General features: G+C 49.4%; 1 protein-coding gene across 3 annotated transcripts; it reads left to right on the forward strand.

The window, feature by feature from the left end:
• Positions 1-14,461: 14,461 nt before the first annotated feature.
• GSDMA (gasdermin A) lies at positions 14,462-24,228 on the forward strand (the record flags this gene model as incomplete). Of its 3 annotated transcripts, XM_084238673.1 has the most annotated exons (11): positions 14,462-14,676; positions 14,862-15,042; positions 18,493-18,658; positions 19,466-19,562; positions 20,068-20,118; positions 20,524-20,550; positions 21,009-21,029; positions 21,632-21,786; positions 22,207-22,321; positions 23,325-23,398; positions 23,986-24,228. In XM_084238673.1, the coding sequence occupies exons 1-11, from the start codon at positions 14,463-14,465 to the stop codon at positions 24,226-24,228; spliced, it is 1,344 nt and encodes a 447-aa protein (XP_084094799.1). In that variant the 5' UTR covers position 14,462. The 3 variants fall into 3 exon arrangements, with proteins under 3 accessions (XP_084094799.1, XP_084094798.1, XP_084094800.1); XM_084238672.1 differs by lacking the exons at positions 20,524-20,550; positions 21,009-21,029 and having other exon boundaries at positions 20,068-20,122; positions 21,585-21,786; XM_084238674.1 differs by lacking the exons at positions 20,524-20,550; positions 21,009-21,029.
• Positions 24,229-26,668: the final 2,440 nt, after the last annotated feature.

Below are 26,668 nucleotides of genomic sequence, written 5' to 3' on the forward strand. Positions count from 1 at the left end.
GGCTGCTTTACAGAACAGGAAGTAGCCAGCTCTGACTTAAAAGCCTATGCAGGAGCCTCCCTGGTGGTGCAAGGGGTTAAGTCTCAGCACTTCACTTTGAAGCTATCACTAGCCACTGCAGCATGAGTTCAAGTTAGTTCCCCTGGCCAGGGAGCTCAACCACATGGCACAGCAGACCTCTCCTATCTCACCTGCTGCTCCCCTCAGCAGTGTATTTCAGCAGATTTGCCTGCTCTGCTCCCCACTCTGTCTCTAGTGAATCCTCTCATGCCCCACACCTCTGGCCTGCATCCCAGATTTTGTATGCATAAATAAATAAAATAAATCTTTAAAAAAAAAAAAGCCTATGCAGACACTCTGTTCTTACCTGCTAGTCCACGGAGCAGGGTTCCCAGACATTTACATTATGTTCTCTATCCCTGTTTTTGGTCATCATCAACCTCTATTCATTGCATTTGTGACCACAGTTGCACCTTCCATACAGCAATAAGGCACCTGTCACCTTTCACCTGCACTTTACCTAACAAGGTATGTCGGTACTCAAGGTCCCAGCCACCTTCCCTTTGGTGGTAATGGGATTTGGAGTTCCCAGTGTCTTTGGCTGAGGGTACATGGTACAGGTCTGAGGTACAAGGTGAGAGGATTCACTAGAGACAGGGTAGGGAGCAGAACAGGGCAGATCTATTGAAATACACTGCTGAGGGGAGCAGCAGGCGAGTTAGGAGAGGTCTGCTGCGCCATGTGGGTAGCTCCCTGACTGGCCAGGAATTGAACTCGCTCTGCAGAGGCTGCAGATAGCTTCATAGTGCTGTGCTTAACCCCTTGAGCCACCAGGGAGGTTCCCTTAGCTATTGACATATGAATTAGTTGATTTCCTCCTTTTTAATTGCGATCTAAACCTTATGGTAAGTTTCTATTGCTCTGTGGAGAACATCGATGAGTTCATTGTCAAAAAGGTAAAAGTTTCTCCTTGGGTCCTTGGGTCTCCATGGAAACAATTTAACCAGGAGGTTTTAATTCAATCTCCTGGTCAGTGCTAGTGACTGCCCTTGTTGGTTAGTTCAGAGTCCAATTAAACACTTGTGTCCAATTCATGGAGGCAGCCCCATAGGTGGGTGCAATAATAAGAGATATTTCCATGGAAACAAAGGAGGGGAAGCAAAGGTTCAAGATTGAAGCAAACCACAAATTCAGCAAGGAGTTCTAAGGTCAGCCAGTCAAGATTTTTAGATATCTTCAGATGACACGTTCTTCTGGATCATGATGTCTCTGTCATCAGGTATTTCAAAAACAACATTCAGGCATGAGGGTGCTGGCTGCACAGCCATGGCAGTGACCTCTCTGAAGCTGATACCAAGTTCTCTATTTCCAGCTTTTGTGGTTTCAAAATAAAACCAGTGTTAGTTTTCAATTAATCCAAGCCAAAAGATTCAGACCATAATTAAGATCTGATTATAACACAATTGACAAGGAAGTTTGCTCAATTTTGTGACACACAATATTTTAAAGTAATAGCCAGATTTGACAAGTAATAAAGTTATACCAGAATATGTCAGACTTTTAGGAAGTTTCGCATAGTTTTTTTTTAGAACACTCATATTAATACTTAACCACCCGGGAGGACAAAGATTTTGAGAGCAAATGTATTTTTCTGAGGAGGCTCAGCTCTAGGCTGTGCTGAAGGATTAGATTTCTCTCTCTCCAGCTAATCAGAAGCCTTGAAGCACCAGATATTTACATTATTTAAACAGTTTACAATCTGTTATTAAAAGACCAACACAATTTAGGAATACTTTTATCCAAATTAGGAATACTTTTATCCAAATTAGGAATACTTTTAGGAATACTTTTATCCTTTAGCAGATGAAAACAATGTTTGGTTTTGAATAAGTATACTGATGATATTAATTTTGAAGAAAATATTCATGACAATTCATTTGATCTTATCCAGCTTTACCACATAAAGTTTTTTCTTGAGATTTCGCTGTCATAAACTTTTGACACATTCCTTTTACTTTTCCATTTTCTTACAGCATCTCATTCCAAAAATAACCAGTTTCATCTTGAGACTAAATCTTTCTTCTCCTTTAACAAAAATATCTCCATTCCTCTTGCCTTCCTTTTTTTAACCAAATACACACATTTTACCTTCTTTACATATGGAAATGTTTCCTTTATTATTTCCACTAGCTTTAATTTCATACTTTAAGTTGAATTCCTGACCCTTCAAACCTTTATTTCCTAATTTCTAAATTGCAAGCAATTATAAAAACTGTTAAACCATTATCCCTTTAGATCAGAAGACTTACAAAAAACTTTTCGTAATTTCTAGAATAGGTCCTTCAATTTTTCCTAGGTGACATGAGATATTTTATTCATAGATCCAAATTTCTCTAATTCCCTTGTAATAGGAGCCAAAAGTAAATCTAAGTTCAGTAATTTTAGCAGAATGATCTGGAATGAATTCCCATTATTAGACTTTGTAAAAACCTTAATTTTCCAAACAAGATTTGGGAAATTACTTAAATAGTATTAAAAAAAAAATTAGAGCCTACCCGGTGGCACAGTGGGTTGAATACCACGCTTTGAAGCTGTCCGCAGCCTCTGCAGTGGGTTCAATCCCGGCCGGCCAGGGAGATTCCCACATGGTGCAGCAGACCTCTCCTGTCTGACCCGCTGCTCCCCTCAGCAGTGTATTTCTGTCATCTGCCTGTTCTGCTCCCTGCTCTGTCTCTGGTGAATCCTCTCACCCTCCCGTGCATCTGGCCTGTACTCCAGCTCTTGTATAAAAATAAAATAAATAAATCTTAAAAAAAAAAAAGAAACAAATTAAAAATAGAGTTACCCATGTTAAACTTTTCTCAAAACTTAATAACAAAGAAATTATAGTTTCAATTCATCCCAGCAGTGAAATCCCCAATTCAATCAATCTGAATTAAATCAATAAAGTCATTTTTTGGGCCTCCTGGGTGGCGCAAGGGGTTAAGCTTCACAGCACTGTGAAGCTATCTGAAGCCTCTGTAGCACGAGTTCGATCCCCAACTGGCCAGGGAGCTACCCACATGTCTCAGGCAGAACTCTCCTGTCTCACCTGCTGCTCCCCTCAGCAGTGTATTTCAGTCCGTCTGCCTGTTTTGTTCCCCACTCTGTCTCTGATTCTAGAATAGGCTCTTCACCTATTCTAGGGGTGAATTCTAAGGATGAATCCTCTCACCTCTACACCTCTGATCTGTACCCCCGTTCTTGTATGCATAAATAAATAAATCTTTAAAAAAGAAATCTTGAAGAACTATGAGGCAGTCCTGAAAAGTCCTCCAAAAGCCAGGAGTTAGAGTCAAATCCAGAAGCCACACCACATAACATGTAACACAAACATAACACGGCCCAGCAGATGTCGAAAGTCTCAAGACCACCAAGAGAGAACACAACCAGATCCCACTTCTCCCAGAAGATTCAAGAAAAAAAAGTCCTTTTCTATCCAGTCTTTTACTTTACTTTTAGAAACTATGTGGGGGCCTCCCCAGTGGTGCAGCGGTTGAGCGCTGGGTCGCGAAGCTGCCCGCAGCCTCTGCAGCACTGGTTCGATCCCCGGCTGCTCCCCGGCCACCGGAGGAGGGTCCCGCATGGCGCACAGATCTCTCCTGCCGCCCACTGCTCCCCTCAGCAGTGTACTTCGGTCCCTCTGCCTGCTCTGCTCCCCGCTCTGGCTCTGGTGAATTCTCTCACCCTCCCGCGCTTCTGACTGTACCCAGTGCTTGTATAAATAAATAAATAAATAAATCTTTAAAAAAAGAGAAAAAAAGAAAGAAAGAAACTTTGTGGACCCCCTGGTAAAAGCTAGTAAAGCCAAGTTTGTAGACAATAATAGTTAATTCAAATTCTTTAACAAAACCTGCTGGATCCTGAAATAGACCTAAGAAATTCCTTAGTTATAGCCCTAAGTTCTGATTTTGTTCATGGAGCACAATGAGGAAACAATGAGGCTGTGCCTTCTTTCACAGTTGTAATCTTTTCTCAAAAGGGAGCCTCAGAAAATTCCAGAATTGAGCTCTTATTGTTTTGACTTCAGCAGGAGAGAAGGAGGCAGTGAGACAACATCAGGCCCTGCAGCTCTGAAAGCTGTGGAGATAATGGAGGTGTCAGAAGTTCTACCGGTTTGGGTATTAATCTACCTTTTGTAGTTTTCTCTAGTTCTTAGACAGTCTTGAACTAGGAAATTCCCTTAGGAAATTATTCTAACATTTCCATGCTCAGATACTTCCAGGAGCCACACAAAGTATGCATGCCATTCATTCTGTTTGACTTTTGAGCTGGCTTCTTCTAATTGTGTATACAAATACATAAACTTGGGCCATTCCTGTGTGCCCCACCTTGGCCACCAGCCTCGTCTGGTGAGACCTGTCCACTCTTAGAGCCACTTGTGTCCGTATGGCCTGCTGGAGTGCTCATAGGTGGTTAGTCACTGAATGTCCCACAGTTTTCAATTCTGACAGCTCGTTTCCACACTGGTTCAACAACTCAATTTTTTGGCTCAGTGAACCTGTTTGTCAACTTAAACATCTGAATAGGGAAAACGCAGGGTTGAGCCACAAACTTACTCCCTCTAGTTCTCTGGTTATTAGAGCCAGGAAAAACTTAGCACCAAAGTTTGGAATTTCCTGCAAGAGCAGAGGATGATCTTTACTACCCAGGCAATATCAAACAATTATCTAATAGACTCGAGGACTATCAACCATCAGCCTGGAGGTCCCAGATCTGAGAAGGACTCACCCTTGCCAAAGGGGTGCTCCAGGGAGGGGGTGGGCTCAGTGGGTCCTTCTGGTACCAAGGTGCCAGTCCTCTCTGCTCCAGGTATTCTCAGGTAGTTCTTCTGGGTCCCTTCATGGTCACCAACTGTTGATTGAAACAAAAGTCTCAGTAATACTTAGACAAAATTTATTAGATAATCAAAGTGAGGATTCAAACCCAGGAAGCAGTCCAACAGGCTTCACTCTGTGATGACTATTCCGACAATCACTCATTAAAGTTTATATACATAGGCATACAGAGTCACTGACATTTAAAAAAAAGTAATTATTCCAGACTGGGGGTGGGGGAAGCTTCTGTTTTTCATCTATAAATTCAGATCTTTCAATTTCCTAAGTGATCTTGACCTAAAGAAAAGTTTGGTGCCAGCCATGAGCAGAGGTGGGCAAATGCTGGGGTTTAACCAATTTCTAAAGAATGCACTTGGGGGCCTCCCTGGTGGTGCAGCGGTTGAGCGCTGGGCTGCGAAGCTGCCCGCAGCCTCTGCAGCACTGGTTCGATCCCCGGCTGCTCCCCGGCCACCGGAGGAGGGTCCCACATGGTGCACAGACCTCTCCTGCCGCCCACTGCTCCCCTCAGCAGTGTACTTCGGTCCTTCTGCCAGCTCTGCTCCCCGCTCTGGCTCTGGTGAATTCTCTCACCCTCCCGCGCTTCTGACTGTACCTAGTGCTTGTATAAATAAATAAATAGATAGATAAATAAACAAACAAACAAACAAATAAATCTTTGGGAAAAAAAAAGAATGCACTTGGGAGACACAAAGGCTGGGAACCCACTGCTTAAATCCTCTTTATCTGGCTGACAACTTGTTCATTAGTGGGGGTTGAAAGGCTGGTCTACCTGCAGGCAGCAGATTCTTGCATGGCCCCTTCACAGAACAGGAAATGAGCCAGTTCTGACTTAAAGGCCTACACAGGTGGCTTTGCTCTCCTGTCCCTAGGAGAGAAGAGGGAATTTCAGAACATTTATAATATGTTCATCCCAGTCCCTGTGGGGGACACACACACATATATACACACACTCCACTTCCCAGGGAATGAAATAGGGAGCAGTGAGGAGAGACAAGGGGCATCTAGGAGTGCAGCTGAGGAAACCAGGCATGGACAGGACAGGGTCTCACCCACACAAGCCAAGCCCTGCCCCACCCGCCACAGGAAGCTGAAGAAGCTTCAGGAGTGTGCTCAGAGCATGTGCTTGTCACTGAAGCCGTTGAAGGACGTCACCCTGGAGAAGGGGGACAAAGCCGGAGGGGGACAAATCCCCCCTCTTACTGCTATGGGATTCAAGGTTGGGAATCATCAGGATGCTTTATCTGACCCACCCCCAATCCATACACATACTTGCCCCCACTCCTGCTCTCCCATAGCCCTTGAGTCTCCCCTACATGCTGGCCTATCATTGGGACACCCGAATATCTCTCTCCTCATCCAGACCCACCGCTCTTCCAACTCCCCTAAAAACAGCATTTTCATCTTTAATAATACCACTTTTCCTGTTTTCTAAGGACATTTCCATCTATTATCTTACAAAACTGTGAGATAAGCTAAATTGCTGTTTTAACCCTATTTAGGAAACTGGCTCAGGAAAGCCTCGTGGCTCACCAGCTATTCGGTGAGTCTGTGAGCACAGGCGGGTTTCCAGGTTCCCAGTTGTGCTTTCCCCTTGCAGCTCCACGCTCACCCACTGCCAAGCTCCTCTCTTTCCTTTCTCAACCATCTCCCCTATCTTGCCTGTCTTTCGTGAGTTCTCTCAGTTCCACCATCTGACATCTTGGCCTCTCTCCTCAAAGGGCAGTCACTGGAAACAACCTCCGAGCTTGTTGGGTGCAATGTGAGGGGAGGTGGGGAGACAGACCTGGAACAGCCCCCAAGTCAGGCCTTTGGAGTCAAGCTGAAATCTGGGAGGTTAGGGTTTTCCATTCCTGTTCAGGCTCCCCCAAAAACCAGCTTATGAACCCAGCCCCTACTTGGTCCCTTCCCAACTCCTTCTGTGTGGCTCCCTGAGGCCCGTCTTCTCCTGCACCCACACTGTGTTGTGTATAGTGGTGAGGGGAACAGCCCAGAGAAAGCAAGAGGGTCAGGGAGTCAGCCAGTGCCCCCTCTCTTATCTCACAGACATTCCCCATTCAAAGACAAGGCACTGAAAATGTTCCCCTCTGAACGTTAAAGAAACTGAAGGACTCTTGTCCCCTTCCCCCATAATGTGATGGGGTCTGGGGAAAGGCTGACGAAGTCTTACAAGGCTAGAGGCACACAAAGACCCCTTTCTCCAGCAAAGAAAGAAACCGCCAAGTAAGGAACACAAACCCACAGCACCTTCTCAAAACCCAAGCAAGGTGGGTGGGATGCAAAAGGGTCCCTCACACTTCGACAGAAAGTGGAGATGACTAAGATCCCAGTGCCTGTTTCTTGGGCCCTTTGTCCATCCCCCTGCCCCTGTCTCCACCATGCAGATCTGGGCAGGTGAGGGCTGCTCCGTGCAGGCAGATGCCTCTTCCCTTGAGGTTCTCCGTCCTCCATCTCCATCTACCCTAGTCACCCATGTGTGTTGCCTTCCCCTCTCCAGAGAGGTGAATGTCTGCTGGAAAACAGCGTTAAGGACTTGAGTTCCCCTAACACCCCTCACCAGATCCTGCCCTATCATCGTCCCCTGAGGAGGGGTGCCTGAGGGAGGGCCCAGGATGCCAATTCCCAGACACCAAGCCACAGCCCCTGTGCCTGGGATGGGGGACCCGCTGGGTGAGGTCATGTCAAGGCGGATGGAAAGGGGTAGAGTCCTGGTCACCACTCTCCTGCAGCTCAGTCAATTCCACCCAAAGTTTAGTCCGGACCTGAGCCGGCGCCCCACACGCGCTTTCAGGTGCCGCAGGTTGAGGTGGAAGAGGAGCTGCTGACGCTGAAGGGCCTGACCGGGTTTCAGGCGACCGCCAGCCGGAGAAAAGAACCCGCGCGGCTAGCGCAGGCGAGGACGCTGCAGGCGCGGGAGGACAGGGGAGGAGGGGCGGGGGCGCCAGGGGCGGGGCCTGTGTGTATGGGCGTGACCTATGCGGATGGGCGGGATTTCCAGCAGCCGGGCGATTGGGAGGTTTGGGGCGGGGCTTGAGAAGGCTTGGGGCGGGGCTGGATCCCCGGAGGCGGAAGTCGGGGGCGGGGCTGAAATGCCGAAAGCGTGACTGGGAGCGCTGGGGGCGGGTCCGGGGCGGTTTTGGCGCGTGGGGCGGGGCTGGGCGATGACTGACGGAATACGAGAGCGAGGTGGGGCTCAGGAGCCTGCCGGGGCGTGGCTGCGGGCGACTGCCGCCCAGGGGGGTCTGGATGGGGCATAAACGATCTTCTTCTCCAGGGGGCGATAGCGGCCGCATCCACCTTGGGACAATGACTCGGCCCTTGCCGTGAGGAAATCCCCACTCTGAGCGGGTAAACCTGTCCCCCCTCCTGGGGAGTTTCCTGTCTCTGCCTGCAAGGATTTCCATCTGATCACTAAGCATTTCTCTGCCTGGAGGATGGCGCCCTGGATCTTATTGAACCAGCTCTAACTTTTGGGAGCCTGAGGGGCGGGGATGGGGACTCAGTTCTGAATGACCACAGGAGACTGTACGCATCTCCCATACTGTCTGGGTTCATCCTCTACCTGCTGGAGATCAACATGATAAGGCTAGGGAATGGGGATGGGGTCAGTCAGGCCAACCTGGTTAGGCCCCCATGGTATTGCAGGCCCTGCAATATAATTCATGGGCCCATATAAAATGAAAATGTAGGGCTCTAAACATCAAACTAGAAGAGAAATCAAGAAAGCAATCCCTTACAATCACATTTTAAAAAAAAAACCAGACACATGAAAAAATACTCATCATCTGTTGTCAACAGGGAAATGCAAATAAAAACCACAAGGTACCACCTCACTCCTGTAAGAATAGCGAATATCAAAAAAGGGGGGGAAAGGAACCATCATACACTGTTGGTGGTAATGTAGAGTGGCCCATCCACTATGCATAACAGCATGGAGGTTTCTCAAAAATTTAGAAACAGATCTACCAAAAATAAATAATAAATTAAAATAATCTACAATCCAGCAATCCCACTCCTAGCTTATCTACCCAAAAGATGCAAAAATACTAATTTGAAGGACTATGTTCATTTCTATGTTCATGTAGCACTATTTATAATAGCCAAGTTATGGAAACAACCTAAGTGCGCATGAACAAGTGAGTGAATAAAGAAGGTGTGTTGGGCCTCCCGGGTGGAGCAGCGGTTGAGCGCTGGGTTGAGAAGCTGCCTGTAGCCTCTGCAGCACTGGTTCGATTCCCGGGTGCTCCCCGCCCACCGGAGGAGAGTCCCACATGGCGCGCAGACCTCTCCTGTCGCCCGCTGCTCCCCTCAGCAGTGTACTTCGGTCCTTCTGCCTGCTCTGCTCCCCGCTCTGGCTCTGGTGAATTCTCTCACCCTCCCGCGCTTCTGACTGTACCCAGTGCTTGTATAAATAAATAAATAAATCTTTAAAAAAAAAAAAAAAAAAAAAGGTGTGTTATATATACACAGTGGAATACTACTCAGCTATTTAAAAAGATGAAATCTTGCCATTTGTGACAACATGGATGAAGCTAGAGGGGGGTTGCTAAGCAAAATAAGTCAGAGGGAGAAGGACAAATACTGGATGATTTCACTCATATGTGGAATATAGAAAAAACAAAGGAACAAAAAAACTAAGCCAAAACAAACTCTAGAAATCTGACTATAGAACTGAAACTGCCATCAAAAAAGATAAACACATGCAATTTGCAGCAACATAGATGGCGCTGGAAGGGATAATGCTCAGCGAAATAAGCCAGAAAGAAAAAGAAAAATACCGGATGGTCTCACTCATAGCAGGAATCTAGAAAACTTAAATAAGGGACCAGGAAAATGAATAACTATAAGAAAGTGAAAATCAAAATCAACAAAAAACTATGAACCAGAGACACTCTATGGGCAGTGAGGGGCAGGGAGGGGAGGGATTGGGGTCAAAATAAGGGGGTTGCAATTGTATGGGGAATATAAAAATAAAATTTATTTAAAAAAAAAAAAAGAACTGAAGCTACCAGAGAAGGAAGCTGGGGGGAGGAGAGTAAGGAGGATATGGAATATGGCAGAGGTTTATGGGTCTTTGGTGGTGGACATGGTGTTGAAACATACATCTGAAGAGGTGTGAAACATGTAATCCCAAATTATATATATTGTTGTAAACCACTGTTATGTCAGTAAAGATAATACAATAAAAAATAAATGAAAATGTAGGACTCCTTGTTAAAAAACTAAGAATTATCATTTAAGATGGCAGCAGTAAAAATTAAAACATGCCACTCACCAGCTTGCATGCCCTTGCAGCTGGCTCTGGTGCCAGGCTACTAGCAGAGTAAATCAGGGTCCAAACCTGAGGAGCTGAAGCTGAGCGAGGTCCTGGTGGGACTCTGTGACCTGGACATGCAAGGGATAGACCCCTCTGTACCTGGGATCCTAAGGAAGGCCTTGGCAGCACCGTGTGTCCTTTCTATCACCTAATCCACCTTTAAGGTGCTGGCCAACAACACCCAGCTTTCCCTAACCAGAGCTGGGGGGAGCAGAGAGGGGCATGGTGTGGACCTGGTGAAATGGTGTGGTGTAATGGAGAGGCACTGCCCATCCATGCTTCTCTTGGAAGCTGACCTTCAAAATCTCAAGCTCTAGTCTCTTTAGCATTGATCTGGGGGCTCTTTTCCATCAGCAGGACCAGCAATCACGTGGTTGGAGGGACACTTGGTTGTCTTTCATCAACCATGAAGTGGACAGAAGCTCAACTACCGACCCCAGCTGCATAATACTAAGTTCAGAAAGAGTTGAGATCCTGAGAGGATCAGGTGACAATGGAGGCTTCTTTGGTTTATACCGAGGGATGGTGCTGAGCTCCTTGCCCAATCAGCCTGCTGGGCCTGGGGGTTGGCAGCAGAGGGCTGACAGTAAGGGCTGACAACTTGGAGTTTGACGCTGACAATGTCTGTCTGCCTGCGTTGTCTGAAGTTCACTCTGTGAACCAGAGAGAAATTCTGGTTCCCAGAGATCGGGTGCCTAGGACTCTCTCCTCTAAGTCAATTCTCTTTCTTAATCCCCATCTTCTATGAACCACCCACACACATCACAAGTTTGGTCCTCACACCAGCAGTGATTACCACCCACTACCTCCCTTGATTGGCCAGCAGAGGGAGATAGAGAGCAAAGCCAGCCACTCACATCAGCACCACAAACCTCAGCCTCCTGTTTGATTAAGTTACTTTTGATTGACCTGAGGTGTACTTATGTATTAGTCTTACATCTCTTCCAGCATGATTTAAATCCTTCCCAATCCCCCTAAATGTAAACCACGACTCTGAGAAGGAACCTCTGGGCCCTAAAGGGGATCTGTGGTGTATCCCTAATGAGGATCCCTAATGATGGGGATATGGGAGTGTGACAGAGAGGATGGTTATCCTGGAGGCGGGGGTGCACCTGGAGGGAGGCAAGCCAAAGGGTGGGGCAGGGAGCAAAGACCCAGACGGGCAAAGTCCAGTTTTTTTAAAAGATACAGAAGCGAGATATAGGAGCAGCTGCCGTACTGGATGAGACTTTGGACCCAGAAGTGAACTATTCAAATTTAGAGTTTTGCTGAGTGTGGTGTGGTGGTCCAGTTCCCCCCCCCCACTCACCACCGGCCCCTCAAGAAAACTTCCAGTTAAGATCAAAATTACTCTTCATGGCTTTCGAACATGTTTTGTTTTTGGTGAGATAGTGAGGAGAGTCTTGAGGCGAGAACTGGAAGGCGTGGCTGTGTTCTGGCTGCACACACAGACCATCTCCCCATCTCCGGGAACCTTACTCGTGACTGTCTCGTCTTGTCATCTACAGTCCTGTGTAAAGTCCTCTTTAAAGTTCCTTCCAGGCAAGGACTTCAGACATGGCCAGTGCATAAGTGACCTACAGTGAGATGTCTGAACTCCCATCACAGACACATACTTGAGGACTTTCCACAGATTTCACTAAGCCTCTGCCTCTGTGTGTGTCTGTGTTTATGTGTGCATCTGTGTGTATCTGTGTATACCTCTATGTCTGTGTGTATATGCGTGTGTGTGTCTCTGTCTATATCTGTGTGTGTGTGTGAGCGCACACATCACAAACTCCATGAGGCACAGAGACGCTGAACAGGAAACAACAGAATCCATTTGGCCTATCTCCTTCTCCTGCCTACACAGACATATGCGTCTAGCAGGGCCGTGGATACATCCATGCAGCTAAAACAAATAGCGCGAGGTTGTCGTGTGCTGGCTGACAAGCAGGAAGATGGAGGACAACTCCTCAGCTGCTCTGCTCTCTGCTGGAATCTGAAGACACATAGGATTTCTTATCCCCTTATCACACCTCGAGGCCTCATCACAAATCCTAGATGCTTCCTCATGACCATGGTGACGTCAGAACAGAGATGGCTTCCCTCATCCCACACACACCCCACACACCCCAACACCTACTGCCTCTGCAGCCCATCTACCAAAGATGCCCTCCTTCCTTTCCTCTCATCCAGTCAACATTCATTTGCCACCTGTGTCTGGGCCCAGCTCCCCCACCCACGCTGGCACCTGCCTGGCAGCTCCCCACCCACCCCCTCAGCCCTTAGCAGGTCAGGGCCCAAGGCCTGGGGCAGGGCACACATGGAACAGGTTGATGCTGTTCTCCCGGAAGTGGAGCAGGAGGGGAGGGGTGACTGGGGCGGGCGGGGGCCCTGGAAGCCTACATCCCTGCCTCCCTAGAAGCATAAAGCATCAGCCTGTGCTGGTCATCCTGCAGACCGAGCGAGACCTGGGCCCTCACTGCAGACCCAGCTGCTGGACGGGACCTGGTGCTGCTCCCTGGTAAGAACGTGATGAGAGCCAAGGAGGCAGGAGGTGTCTCAGGGATGGAGAGGAGGTGGGTGGGACCAGAAGGGCCAGAGGGGCCCTGGGTTCAGCAGGGCAGGTATCCAGACAGGCCTTGGGAGGGAAGGGAGAAGTGGCCTGGGAGCCTGCCTGGGAGGAGATTTCAGTTACCTGAGCCCTTCCCAGGTGCTTTCTGGACACAGGGCTTGTCCTGTGCCATCCTGTCCCTCCTGGGCATGAAGGGTGAGAAAAGGGCACTGGACTCCTGTGGATGGCAGAAAGGCCCACGCACCTGCGCACAGGCCTGCTGTGTCCCTGCCTCTGTGAGGTGGGGAGGTAGGTGAGCCAGTTCCACGTCAGCTGGCGTGTCCTCTTTTGCCCACAGAGATGATCCAGCTGTGCCAGCTTTTTCCAGTCAGAGCACCTAGACTTGAACACAAAGCCACTGAGCCCAGGCTCCCGCAGGCCCACTTTGTCGGGGGCCCTCTCTCCCCAGCCTGTCTCTCAGGGTCGCATTCATCCACTCACATGCCCTTTGCTCGTTCATTCTCTCCACAAACATTTTCCAAGATCTGAGTCTACGGCTCCACACTCGGCACTGATGCCCCAGAGATGACTCAGACCCAGGTCCTGCCCTCTGGCAGGTCACAGTCGGGCAGGGAAGAGGTGAACAGATCCTAATGGCGGGACCTTGCAGGTGTTTCAGAAGGCACTGACGAAGGGCTTCAGGAGCGCAGGGTGGAGACCTTAGCTGTCTGAGTGGGTGAGGGAGGTGGACACAGAGGAGGTGACTCTAATTGAGTCTTTTCTTTTTTTTTTTTTTAAAGATTTATTTATTTATTTATTTATACAAGCACTGGGTACAGTCAGAAGCGCGGGAGGGTGAGAGGATTCACCAGAGCCAGAGCGGGGAACAGAACAGGCAGAGTGACGAAATACACTGCTGAGGGGAGCAGTGGGCGAGACAGGAGAGGTCTGAGCGTCATGTGGGACCCTCCCCAGTGGCCAGGGATTGAACCGGCACCGCAGAGGCTGTGGGCAGCTTCACAGCCCAGCGCTCAACCGCTGCGCCACCGGGGAGGCCCCCTAATTGAGTCTTAAAGGATGAATGTGGCTTCTTTAGCTGGGGAGGGGGCATTCTGAGCAGCGGAAGCAAAGGCAAAGCAGACAGAAGTGCCTGGATCTATTGGTCAGTTCATGGAGGGCAGAGGGTCCACTCACCCACGAGCCAGGATTGGCACAAGGGAGGTACAAGGCACAGCACAGGGACCCAAAATAAAAGGGCAGCTGGGTGAAGGCACCGCCTCCCCACCCCTGGGCCTTGTGGGCGGCCACCTGGCCCAGGCCCCCCTGGCCCTGGTGGTCACAGCTCTTTTCTGGGCGCAGCTGTGTGAGAGGAGCTGTACTTCCAACGGGAAAGGAAAAACAACTGGACTCCAAGTGTGTGTGGAAAATGAGTGCGGGGCCAGGAAACAGCCCTTGGGAAGAAAGGGAGGTTCTGGCTCCTCCAGCCTGCCCTGTGACCGCAGGGAGCTGCTTCAGCTCCTGAGGCCTTGTTTCCTCACCGTTATAAAGTGAAGCTGCCTTGGCTCTGCCTCCCTTCAGCTCTGAGTCCAAGTATCCGGCATCTCTAAGCAACCCCCCAAAAAAGAGCCCCCTGAGAGATCCCCCCAGGACAGCTGGGTGACCTCTCTCCGCAGGTGCCTTCCTGGGTCCTGGTCTCTCAACTTGCCACTCTCCATCTGCCGCCACCACAGACACAATGACCTTGTTCGAAAACGTCACCCGGGCCCTGGCCAGACAGCTAAACCCTCGCGGGGACCTGACACCCCTTGACAGCCTCATCGACTTCCAGCGCTTCCATCCCTTCTGCCTGGTGCTAAGGAAGAGGAAGAGCACGCTCTTCTGGGGTGCCCGGTATGTCCGCACGGACTACACACTCCTGGACATGCTCGAGCCGGGCAGCACACCCTCAGGTCAGCCTCGGGCGAGGACTCGGTGCTGAGGGAGGGGGCCAGGCACCCGCCATGAGGAGGACACAGAGCTCCCTCTACCCAGACGTGATCGGGTATCATGCAGCCCCAAGTTCTCCTTAGGAGCTCACACGTAGAGGGGGAGGGATGCGCTCAGCCCAACCCTTCTCACCTTCTCCCTCCTACAGATCCAACAGATGTGGGCAAATTTAGCTTTAAAAATATGCTGGATGCCCGAGTAGAGGGAGAGGTGGATGTGCCGAAGACCGTCAAGGTGACAGGGGCGGCAGGGATGTCCCGGAGCAGCACCCTGGAGGTCCAGACCCTCAGCGTGTCTCCCAAAGCCCTGGAGAACTTGCACCAGGAGAGGTGAGAGCGGGCACCACTGGGGGCCTGACGGGATGAGGTGGGGGGTGCATGGAGAGCGTGCTTTGGTGCCTGAGAGCCCTGAAGGCCATCCCACAACAGGGAAGCTTTGGCAGACCCTTCTGACTAGTGGGGGCACCCAAGCCATTGCCTAGTCACCCTCTCACCTTCCCATCCAAGACCACCCGCCCATGATTACACTTGAGCGTCCGCATGTGCAGATTTACTTGCTGTGATCACTTCACCTCTTGGGAACCTCAGTTTTCTTTCCTGAAAGAGTGGTAAGTTTGGGTGAAAATCTCTAGGGTACCTTCCCACTCTAAGACTCTATGACAGATACTAAAAAGGATGGGGTCTTAAGTGCTCCCTACTGTGGCTTGACCACAGCGTCTGCTCCCATAAACGAAGCCTCCCGCCTGGCCACCTACACACTCCAGGCTACCCTCGGAAAGGCTGCCCCAGCCGCACAGGGGTGTGGCAGATGCCATGGCGATGCTGGGGATCTCAGATGTTTGGCTTGACGGGGAGCAGGCTTTTAAGTAGTGGTTGAAAGAAGGAGATGAGGACTGCAAGGCAGGGGGAGGGCCAGGTGCTGGGGAAGTCACCCAGGCAACATTTTATATAGACTCCCTGAGTGCACAGCACCCTGCTAGGTGCTGAGATGCCCTCAAGCATGTTGTCCGAGAACCCTGTGATCTGAGATTACAGGACAATGGTAGCTGTAATCAAAGGTAAGATGTGTCCATGGGGGTGAGGGGTTGGCTGAGTCGGGGGACTTCTGGCTGGGGAGAGGACAGACTTCACAGAGAAAGCCTGATCTAGGTCTTGAAAGATGAGTAGAAATTGGACATGCAGGCTGGGAGAAGGGCATTATGAAGGCTTGTAGGTAAGAAACCTCAAAACCTGTCAAGTACCTTGAAATAGCCTGTTTGGCAGGAGCAAAAGAAGTGGGAGTGGAACAAGTGGGAGACGTGGGGGGGATGCAGGTCATGGAGGACACAGGTGCTCTGCTACGTGTTGTGACTAATCTGCCAGGTGCAGGAAGAGTCTCAGGTAGAGGATGAGGGGCGGGCCTTGAAGCAGGCAGACCAGGCAAGACCCTCTCTACTCTCCACCAGAGACATCAAGGGGAAAGCTGAGCCAGGAAGAGCAGGCAGAGTCAAGGAGGAATGGACACAGTCCTCTGGGGAGACAGGGCAGACTAGACACCACAGCTCACTGCAGGGTGAGGGCGAGGGCTTTGTCAACGATGATCGTGATAGGGCCTCCTTGGTGGCCTAGGGGTAAAGTCTCAGCACTATCAACACAAAGGCCTGAGTTCGAATCCCTGGGCAGGGAGCTAACCCACATGGCACAGCACCTCTCCTGTCTCGCCCGCTGCTCCCCTCAACAGTGTATTTCTATAGATCCACCTGTTCTGCTCCCCACTCTGTCTCTGGTGAATCCTCTCACCCTCTGCACCTCTGACCTACCCTCCTGACCCCGTTCTTCCAGGCAAAAATAAATAAATGAATTTTTTTAAAGATTTATTTTCGGGTCTCCCCGGTGGCGCAGCGGTTGAGCTCTGGGTTGCGAAGGTACCTGCAGCCTCTGAAGCTCCAGTTCGATCCCTGACTGCTCCCCAGCCACTGGAGGAGGGTCCCACACGGCGCGCAGACCTCTCCTGCCGCCCGCTGCTCCCCTCAGCAGTGTACTTTCGTCCTTCTACCTGCTCTGCTCCCCGCTCTGGCTCTGGTGAATTCTCTCACCCTCCCGCGCTTCTGACTGTACCCAGTGCTTGTATAAACAAACAAACAAACAAATAAATAAACAAATCTTTAAAAAAGATTTATTTTCTTTATTTATGCATACAAGAACTGGGGTATATAGGTCAGAAGTGCGGGGGAGTGAAAGGATTCACCAGAAACAGAGTAGGAAGCAGAACAGGCAGATCTACTGAAATGCACTGCTGAGGGGAGCAGAGGGTAAAACAGGAGAAGTCTGCCGCACCATGTGGGCAGCTCCCCGGCCAGGGTTCGAACTTATGTCAAAGTGGCTGATGATAGCATGATAGTGCTGAAACTTTAACCCCTGCACCACCAGGGAGGCCCGCAAATGAAATCTTTGAGAAAAAAAAAAAAAAAAGATGCTTTTGATAGAGACCTTGATAGAGACCAAGATGACTATCAATGATCTCTATTGTACACAGGAAAGTTAAGAGGGTTGATTTCACTACACATACAACATGGTAACCATGTGATGAGATGGATATGTCCAGTACTTGGACTATAGTGGTCATTTCTTTGTGTATGTGTACATGGAAACACCATATGGTGCACTCTAAATATATACAAATGTATTTAAATACAGAAGATACATGATAAGCTTTTAAAGGATGACCCAAGTGGTAAGAAATAGGAAGACAGAGACGGCAAGCAAATTTGGAAAGGAAGATCATGAGTTCCTTTTGGACGCTTTGAGTTTGTGGCTCCAGTGGAACATCAGCCGAGAGTGTTGAACAGGTAGTTGGAAATGGGATGTGGCGCCCAGGAGAGAAAGCCCAGGTGAAGACATAGGTGATGGTCAGCAACATCAAGATTAAAATTACAGAATCAGGAGAAGAAACTGTTGCGGGGAGCTCAGAGAACAGAATCTTAGAAAACATAACATTTTAGGAAGCCAAAGAAATGAGAAAATGAGATGCAGGCAGAATGGATAGGATTTAGAAGCCAGAAAACCAGGAGCAGAAGCGGGAGGGGGGTGGGGGGAGCACAGTGCCATCGGAAGCCGGGAGCAGGCAGCATGGCACTGGGGAGGTTGGATGGCAGGGTCCGAGGCTGCAGAGGGAGAGAAAAGGTCTTAAATTTGGTGGGTGGGAGATCCATGTAATTTCAATTGAGGAATGGAAATAGAAGCCAAATTATAAAGAACTCGAAAGGGGCAAGACAATGAGCAGGGGCAGAGCCTGCAAGAGACATGCTAATGAAGTAAAAGAAAGAAGTAGATTAGTAATTCCAGGGCGTAGCAGGACATGCTCCTGCATGCAGGCAAACAGGAGAAAGGCCTGGTGTAAATCACGAGAGGGTGAGAGATACAGAGAGAGGGTCCCACAGAGATGAGCAGGACTGAGAACAGGGAGGAGAGGGAGGGAAATCTCCCCTTAGAATGAAGGAAGAGCAAGAAGGCAGCAGCCAGGAGGCCCTGTTTTGAGCCAGGTACTGTGCCAGGTGATTACCCAGTGTCTCTCTCAACAACCTGGGAGGTAGGTGTCATTATCCTCATTTTATAGATGAGGGAATGAGGACTCAGAAGCTGCCCCACCAGTAAGCGGGAGACCAGTGTCCACCTCAGTTGAACTTGGCACCCTCGTCCCTCCCCTGACACCACCTTGCCTTCCTTCTGGAAATGACAGAAGGTCCTCGCCGGGGCGGGGGAGGAGCTCTGAGCCATTCCCTTGGGCTTCTTCTGCCACAGGAAGCTGACGGAAGAGCACCCCTTCCTGAAGGAGATGCGGAATAGAGGAGAGAACCTGTATGTGGTGATGGAAGTGGTGGAGACGGTCCAGGAGGTCACTCTGGAGAGAGCTGGCAAGGCAGAGGGGTGCTTCTCCCTGCCATTCTTTGCCCCATTGGGGCTACAGGTTTGGCACTGCACACACATACACACACACTCACACACTCACACCCACTCTATTCAGAGGGAGCATTAACTTTGCACCATCAGTGCCCAGGACACCAAAAAGGACCCATTCCTTCCCCCTACCCTTCAAGATCCAGGCCTCAGCTGGTGAGATATAGGCCCCAAACTCTGGTCAGTGGTGCCCAGTGTGGGCCCATCCCTGTGCCCAGGTGTGGCAGGGAACTATCAGGAAGGGGAAACTCAGAGCCATGGGTTTTTCCTCATGGTGCTTCCAATTTAAGGGAGAGACATCCTTGCCCTCAGAAAGTTCTTGTCTCATAAACAGGTGACTTAAAGCCCAGAGAATCAGGCTTGAAAAATTTAATGTAATCAGTGATGCCCTACATTCCTATATCTATTTTGTATAAATATTCAAGTGATGAGTTGTAACTGGGAGTAGGGGTTAGTCATGGAAGGCTTCCTGAAGGAGGTGTGCACGGGACAGATGGCAATGAAGAAGGGACCAAGGCCTGGATGGGAGCTCTAAGGTAGGACAGAGATGCACAAGCAGCTGATGGAGCAGGTCTGCCCAGTTCCTTCATGTGTCTGACTCAGGAAGTAAGATACAGATCTTTAGAGGGATGATTAGTGGACATGAGCAAAAGGGCTTTGAAGTTCACTCCATGGAGCCTGGACTCGAGACACCCCTGAAGGGTCCCAACTTCTTATCTCCCCAGAGGCACTGAGGCCTGGTCCCCCCACCTCCCAAACCCAAAATCTCATTTTTGGGATTGCTGCAGATTCACAAATATTCCTTGTCTAATCCTAGGGATCCTTAAACCACAAGGAGGCTATAACCATCCCCAAGGGCTGCATCCTGGCCTTCCGAGTGAGACAGCTGATGGTCAAAGGCAAAGATGAGTGGGGTGAGCAGAGACCGCATATTCTCCCCTCAAGCCAAGAATTACCCACACCAAAACTAAGGCATCCTGGTCCCCTCTGGAGGCAACATCAGGGAAGGAGTGCAGATGCGTGCTGCGTGTTGTCCAGCTGCAGGGGCTGCTCTGGAGAGGGCGGAGGGACTCCTGGGCTGAGAGCTCTGTGGCCAGGCACCGTGTGCACTGGGGGAGGGAGACACAGAGATGATAAGCCAGCAGGGTCTCTGCTCCAGGGAAGTCCGTGGCCAATGGGGGTCGTAGACACAGAAACAGATTCAAGGATGCAAGACAGAAAGTCATGTTATCCTCGAGATGGATTCACAGGGGAAGAAAAAATGATTTCTAGCAATAGAGGCAGAGCAGGGGCTGGGTAAGGCATTTGGGGGCAGGGTCCTAGCCCTTAGCAGAGCCCAGGGACTTGACACTAGAGCAAAAAAGGTGAGGGCAGCTGTTAAGAATCCTCCTGCTCCCCTCTCTCTCTTGCTCCTGACAGATATTCCGCACATCTACAATGATAACATGCAAACCTTCCCTCCCGGAGGCGGTAAGTGAGATTGTTCTCTGGCTCCCCACATCCCCTGCCCTAGCCCTGACCTTTTCTGCTAAAATCCTGCACCCTCTCACTGCACACACTATTACCACCCACCCTCAGAGGTTTTGTTGCCCAAGTTCCTTAAATATCAACTCCCAACTTTAGGAAAGACAGACAGAGGCATAGACATTCTGCCCAAGAAAGGCAGAGAGGCAGAAAGAGGGAGCAGGGAAGGCACAGCCGGAGCAGGAACGCGCCTGGAGACAGCGTGTGTTCCCAGATCGCGGGGGCGGATGAGCTAACCTAATCTCCATGTGTTTTCACAATGATCACTGATAAAGCTGCCTTGACAACTGCGCTAGATAAAAAGGCACAGACAGGTTTTATGCTGACATGTGTATGTTTTTCTGTCTCCAGGAAAGCCAGAAGAGGAGAAGTTCATCCGTAAGTGTTTCCTTTCATGTCACTGCAACTTTCTTGACTCAGAATTTTAAAACTCCAGTCTTTTCCTTCCTTCTCTGCGGGACTGCTGGGGGAAATGGCAAGAGCAGGTCTCAGCCATCAACTATCCCCGAACTGTGGCAGAAATTCCAATACCAGGGAAAAGGCAGTGGGTGGGCAGAGTCTTTGGACAAGATGCTTGGGTGGGCGACAGCTCCAACCTCTGTGCTTGGGGCCCTTTGTCATTCTGGCCTGTTACACATCTGTGGGGCGGAGCCTCTGCGTCACCTTGATGCCCACTCAGTCCAGATGTCTGGCTTCCATCACGTTGGCTTCTCCCTGATCCATTCCTTCCTCCCACGAATGGAGCAAGAGGACCCTTAAGACAGATGTTGTCTTCCCTGGGTGTGGCTGCCATTGTGGGGGATGGCATTCTTACTGTGATTTCTTTTTCCCCTCAGTTATCCAGGCATGTGATGCTGGTATGGAATTTTGTGAGTTTCCCCCAAGATGTTGGCTTGAAGGTAGTGGAGATGCATTGGGGTGAAGGGACGGGAAGACAAGTGCTGAGTCCCAGGTCCTCCAAAGCAGGCTGGGACGCCTTCCCAGGATGCCAGGCCCCTAGAGGGTCAGGTTAAGGGTCAGGCGATCCCATCCACCCACATCCGCGATAACGGACTCACTGCTCTCCGAAGCAGTGCCTTCACTAGGTCGCCAAGGCCACTCTTTATCAACTAACTCATCAGTTCATCCTCAGCTTGTAGCTGGAGTATTAGAAAAAGGGAAATCCATCACCTCCTGATCCGGGAGGGGGCCTGGGATCTCCTGGAGAAAGACAGCCTATTTAGATGTTAATACAGGTCCTGGCTCACCACCTCCCTACAAACTCACCACCACCAATACCCCAAGTCAGGGCTGGCAGATAACTTCAAAACCACATTCCTTGGCCTCCCACAAGGGGAGCAGAGCACAGGGATCTGAGAAGGGCCCCAGAAAGGAGCCCCACAGAGGGAATCTGACTGAATCCAAGTGGGAAGGAGGCCGGCTTGGGGGGGGGGGGTCTGCCACATTTCCTGTCCCACAGGGGAGGTGCATGAGGACTTCAAGACACTGAAAGAAGAGGTTCAAAGAGAGACCCAAGAAGTGGAGAAGCTGAGCCAAACAGGGAAACGCTCCCTGCTCAGCTCCCTCAGCAAACTTCTAGGGAAGAAAAAGGAGTTACAAGACCTGGAACATACAGTGCGTCCCAATGGAAGGAGGGAGGAGGGAGGGCCTGGTGGGGTGCGCACAGTGGGCACAGCAGCTGGCCGGGGAGTTGACTGCCAGACTGTCATCAGTGGCCAGGGGAGTGGACTCTGCATGCCTCCTCCAAAGCTACCAGGCTGCTGCCCCTCCACTGCTCCTCCCCTAAGCCAGACCCCCCAAAGCACATGCTTCTCTGGGGACAGAGGGTAAGCAGCAGGCAGAGGACCCTCTGCTGGAAAGAGGCTGGAAACTTTGCAGAGTCAAGGCTCAGGGAACAAGGGACCCAGGAGTTCAGTATTTTTCAGGACAGGACTAGAAAGGGAATGAGGAAATGGGAATGTCAAGACATTTCAAGGGGTGACGAGTGCTGGGCCCTTTACCTGCGCCATCTTACCTGCCCACCTTTCCCCACAGCTTGAAGGGGCTCTAGACAAAGGACATGAAGTGAGCCTGGAAGCGCTCCCAAAAGATGTCTTCCTCTCCAAGGACACTACAGGTGCCATCCTCTATTTCCTTGGAGCCCTCTCAGGTAAGTGGGGAGCAAAGTTCTCATTGATACTTCTTGGTGGTGGTAGGAGTGAACCATTGAATTCACTTCCAAATGAATGAATGAGTGAATGAATGAATGCCAGGCAGACAATGCCCCAGTTGACTAGCTTGTGTGCACATTTTAGAAACTGGTTCCATCCCCAAAGATTTACCTGGTCACCTTGTTGTCTAAGAAGAAACAGCCCTAGTTTTATCAGTCACAGATTGAAAACTTCTGCACCGGGCCTCCCCGGTGGCGCAGCGGTTGAGCACTGGGTTGCGAAGCTGCCCGCAGCTTCTGCATCGCCGGTTCGATCCCAGGCTGCTCCCCGGCCACCGGAGGAGGGTCCCGCATGGCGCACAGACCTCTCCTGCCACCTGCTGCTCCCCTCAGCAGTGTATTTCGTCAGTCTGTCTGTTCTGTTCCCTGCTCTGGCTCTGGTGAATCCTCTCACCCTCCCGCGCTTCTGACTGTACCCAGTGCTTGTATAAATAAATAAAATAAATAAATAAAAATAAATCTTTAAAAAAAAAGGCATTATAAAAAAAAAGAAAAAGAAAACTTCTGCATCTAGCTAAGCTTATCCCTGTTACACAGCCACACCTGTTAATTTTCATTTCAGCAATTCTGACCTTGCCCCTGAATTCTCTTCTTGCATGAAACATCCCCCTCACCCTGCCACCGCCCAGTCCTTTAGGGGTTCAGCTGAGATGTTCATTCCAAGAAGCCGGCCCCCTACTCTAAGACCAAGGCAGACCCCTCAGCTCTGGGCTCCCCTAACTCTCCAATGTGATTACACATTACTTTGTTTTTTCACCATACTCCATGTTCCTTCAGTGAAGGGAATATGACTATTTCCTAACACCCGGCAAACGTATCTAGCACAGAGCAGGCATTCAACCGGGGTGAATGGATAAATTAATTCATGATGTGATTCTGGAAGTGCACCCATTTGAAAGTGGTAATCCCCTTTGCACATCTCTCTCTCTACTTTTTTCTCCAGAGCTGAGTGAAGTCCAACAGAAGCTGCTGGTAAAATCCATGGAGAAAAAGATTCTACCCATGCAGCTAAAGCTGGTGAGAAAAAAACAGCAGATGCCAGGGAGAGCTTGGGAGGGAGTCAGCTAGAAGGGGAGGAAAGATACAGATCTGGCCCAATGACAGACCTGTCCTGTCCCCCAGAGACCCTGTCCCCTCCAGGAGCTCAGGGTCACATCTCGTTTCTCTTAGCTTTTCTTCCTTTTTGCTGCCTCGTGACCAATGATGAGAGTGGCTTTCTAGGTATTTACCTGGGGTTTTTAACCTGATCTTGGGAAAAGAGACACGAGACTGACTTTGCTTATTCCCAGGCCAGTGATGCGAGCAAATCGCTTTGTGTCTCTGAGTCAGCCTCAATTTACTCCTCTGTAGAATGGGGTTAAAAATAAACATGCCCCAAAAAAGATACATAAATAATAATTTTTTAAAAATAAAAAATAAATAAACATGCCACCCACTATACAGGGTTGTGTTAAAAAGCCCCCACGGCATTGTAAGGCAATGTCGTGAAAGGAGTTAGAATATGAGAAATACAGCCTTCTTTGTGATTTGTAAGAGACCACAAAAGAGAAAGTAAGAGCGATTTCCAGTTCTTTCTTTTCTCATGCTATTTTGGTTCCTTCCAGGTGGAGACCACCATGGAACAGAATTTCCTACGGGATAAAGAGGGGGTTTTCTCCCTGCAGCCTCAGCTGCTCTCCTCCCTTGGAGAAGAAGAACTGACCCTGACTGAGGCCCTTGTGGGGCTGAGCGGCCTGGAGTTACAGAGATCAGGCCCCGAGTACACGTGGGACCCAGACACCCTCCCCCACCTCTGTGCCCTCTATGCTGGCCTCTCCTTCCTGCAGCTACTGACCAAGGCCTCCTAACTTACTGTTTGCATCTGCTTCCTGCTTCCCTCAAGCCTTCCCTCCCTTCCTCCTCTGTGTTATTAACACCTCAGAGCCATCAGGCTGAGGGATGGAAACCCTAGCTGATCACCCCAGATTCCCACTTCCCCCGTCCAACCCTGTAGCTCCCCCTGCTCCTACAACCCCACAGCCAGATAAGCCTTCTCTGCTGATGCTTACTCCTCTAAGAGTGGAAATACTCAAGCTTTTAAAACTACATGAAAAGCATTTCTGCAAAACCAAGTAAAAAAAAATTAATTTATTTCGTCTCCCAATCCCTCCTGCTTCTGCTTCCAAAAATCAAGCTTCACTGGAATTAATGGCAAATATTATTTTTGGATGAGATGTCTTTGTTGTTGCTCTTTAAAGAATCTACCACAAGGAAATTCTTAATTTGTTCCAGAAAAAAAGAAAGGCATACTACATATAGATTATATGTATATAAACGCTCTATGTTCTTCAGACCAGAAAATGTTCAAAGAAGAACTTTGAGGGTATAGCATGTGGAATCTAGATTCTAAAGTAAGAAAACCATGAAAGCAGATTGCCTTCAGAGAGGAGCCTTTGGAGTCCTAAAGACTTGGGTTGAAGCCTGGGCAAAAGCAAAGACCTAGAAATATGTGGCACAAGCCCAAAACAGGAATAAGACAACTTAAATGTTTAGGGGCTAGAAAATGTAGGCTTTTCCCAAAAATATACCTAGCAGTGCATTGCCTGCCTGTGTCTGTGCGGGCGTCTCTTACCTTTTTCTCTTTTCCTTAATAAACTTGCCTTGTTCTGATGAACAGGAATGTCTGCTAAGTTTCTTTCTCAGAGGAACCCAGGAATCCCACACACTGAACCCCCATTATCTGAACCCCAACAATCCTACACATGGATAATTCCTCCCAATCTTCATTATTTTTCCAGGTAGTTAAAAGAGGGATGGTTGCTTCTGCAATTAGGTAAAGGGTATAAGCTTCTTCACTGACCTCACTGCCAGAGCAGGGTGTCCTGGAGGTCACCTCAGAGAATCCTAGGGAGGTCACTGCCGAGCACCTTCAAGACAGACTCAGAGGGGCATCTCCCTGGTGGCCTAGGGGTTAAGTCTCAGCACTATCACCACGAGGACCTGAGTTCAGTCTCAAGTTCAGTCTCAGCCCGGGAGCTGACCCATGTGGCACAGCAGATCTCTCCTGTCTCGCCCGCTGCTCCCCTCAGTGGTGTATTTCAATAGATCTGCCTGTTCTGCTCACCGTGCTGTCTCTGGTGAATCCTCTCACTCCCGGCACCACTGACCTATGCACCAGTTCTTCTACGCAAAAAATAATAAAATCTTAAAAAAAAAAAAAAGACTCAGAGGATTTACTAATTGTTATATAAGGTCCCAACCACAAAGGTGCTCATTTCCACCAGATACATACAATCACAATAGGAATTTATGGGGGGGTCTACATTACAGCCATATGAGCATATAATTCAGCTGCATTAAAAGGAGGGGAGGGGGCCTCCCCGGTGGCGCAGCAGTTGAGCGCTGGGTTGCGAAGCTGCCCGCAGCCTCTGCAGCGCCGGTTCGATCCCTGGCTGCTCCTCGGCCACCGGAGGAGGGTCCCACATGGCGCGCAGACCTCTCCTGCCGCCCGCTGCTCCCCTCAGCAGTGTATTTCGGTCCTTCTGCCTGCTCTGCTCCCTGCTCTGGCTCTGGTGAATTCTCTCACCCTCCTGTACTTCTGGCTGTACCCAGTGCTTGTATAAATAAATAAATAAATCTTTAAAAAAAAAAAAAAAAAGGAGGGGAGGGATACAGACCTCTTTGCAAGGTTCAGAGACTGATGACACAGAGTAGGTGGGCTTTGCAGAGTTGCAAGCAGCCTTCTGTTGACGGAAAGGGAAGGACCACTTCTCAGAGCAGAAGTCCCAGCTGCTTTCTCCAAAACCTGGGGAAGACTTAAGTACCGCAGTCATGGTGTCCACGCACATCAAAGTGGCTTAATTTGGCATCTATATTTATACCACTCTTGAGAGGCATATTATCAGGACCACCTGCTAATTTTCACTTAGGTGAGGTCTCTCAGCACAGATAAGTTTTATCTGTCCTTGCCTTTTGAAGGCAACTGTGTTTATTAGAGTTTATCAGCGTCTTCATAAGCAAGTGGTGGCTTTTTTAAATTGATAACTTAAGTTGATCCATCTCAATTTCCCCCCATTTCTGGATTAGTCAATGTCAATACATATAATATCTTGAACAATCAAGATCACTGCAGTATCACAGTGTCTCCTGGAGCTATGGCAGGGCTGGGCAACAGGAAAAGACCCCTAGGAGGACAGGAGAATTAAAAATATATGTACCCAAGAGTAAGACTGACCCAAAAGCTGAAAAACAAACTGTGATATCATCTCCTTATCTCCCCTTTGCCCACTATGCCCTCAGTTTAATGGT

Source organism: Talpa europaea (genome assembly GCF_964194135.1).
Source record: "Talpa europaea genome assembly, chromosome: 7".
In the NCBI taxonomy this organism is placed as follows: Eukaryota; Metazoa; Chordata; class Mammalia; order Eulipotyphla; family Talpidae; genus Talpa; species Talpa europaea.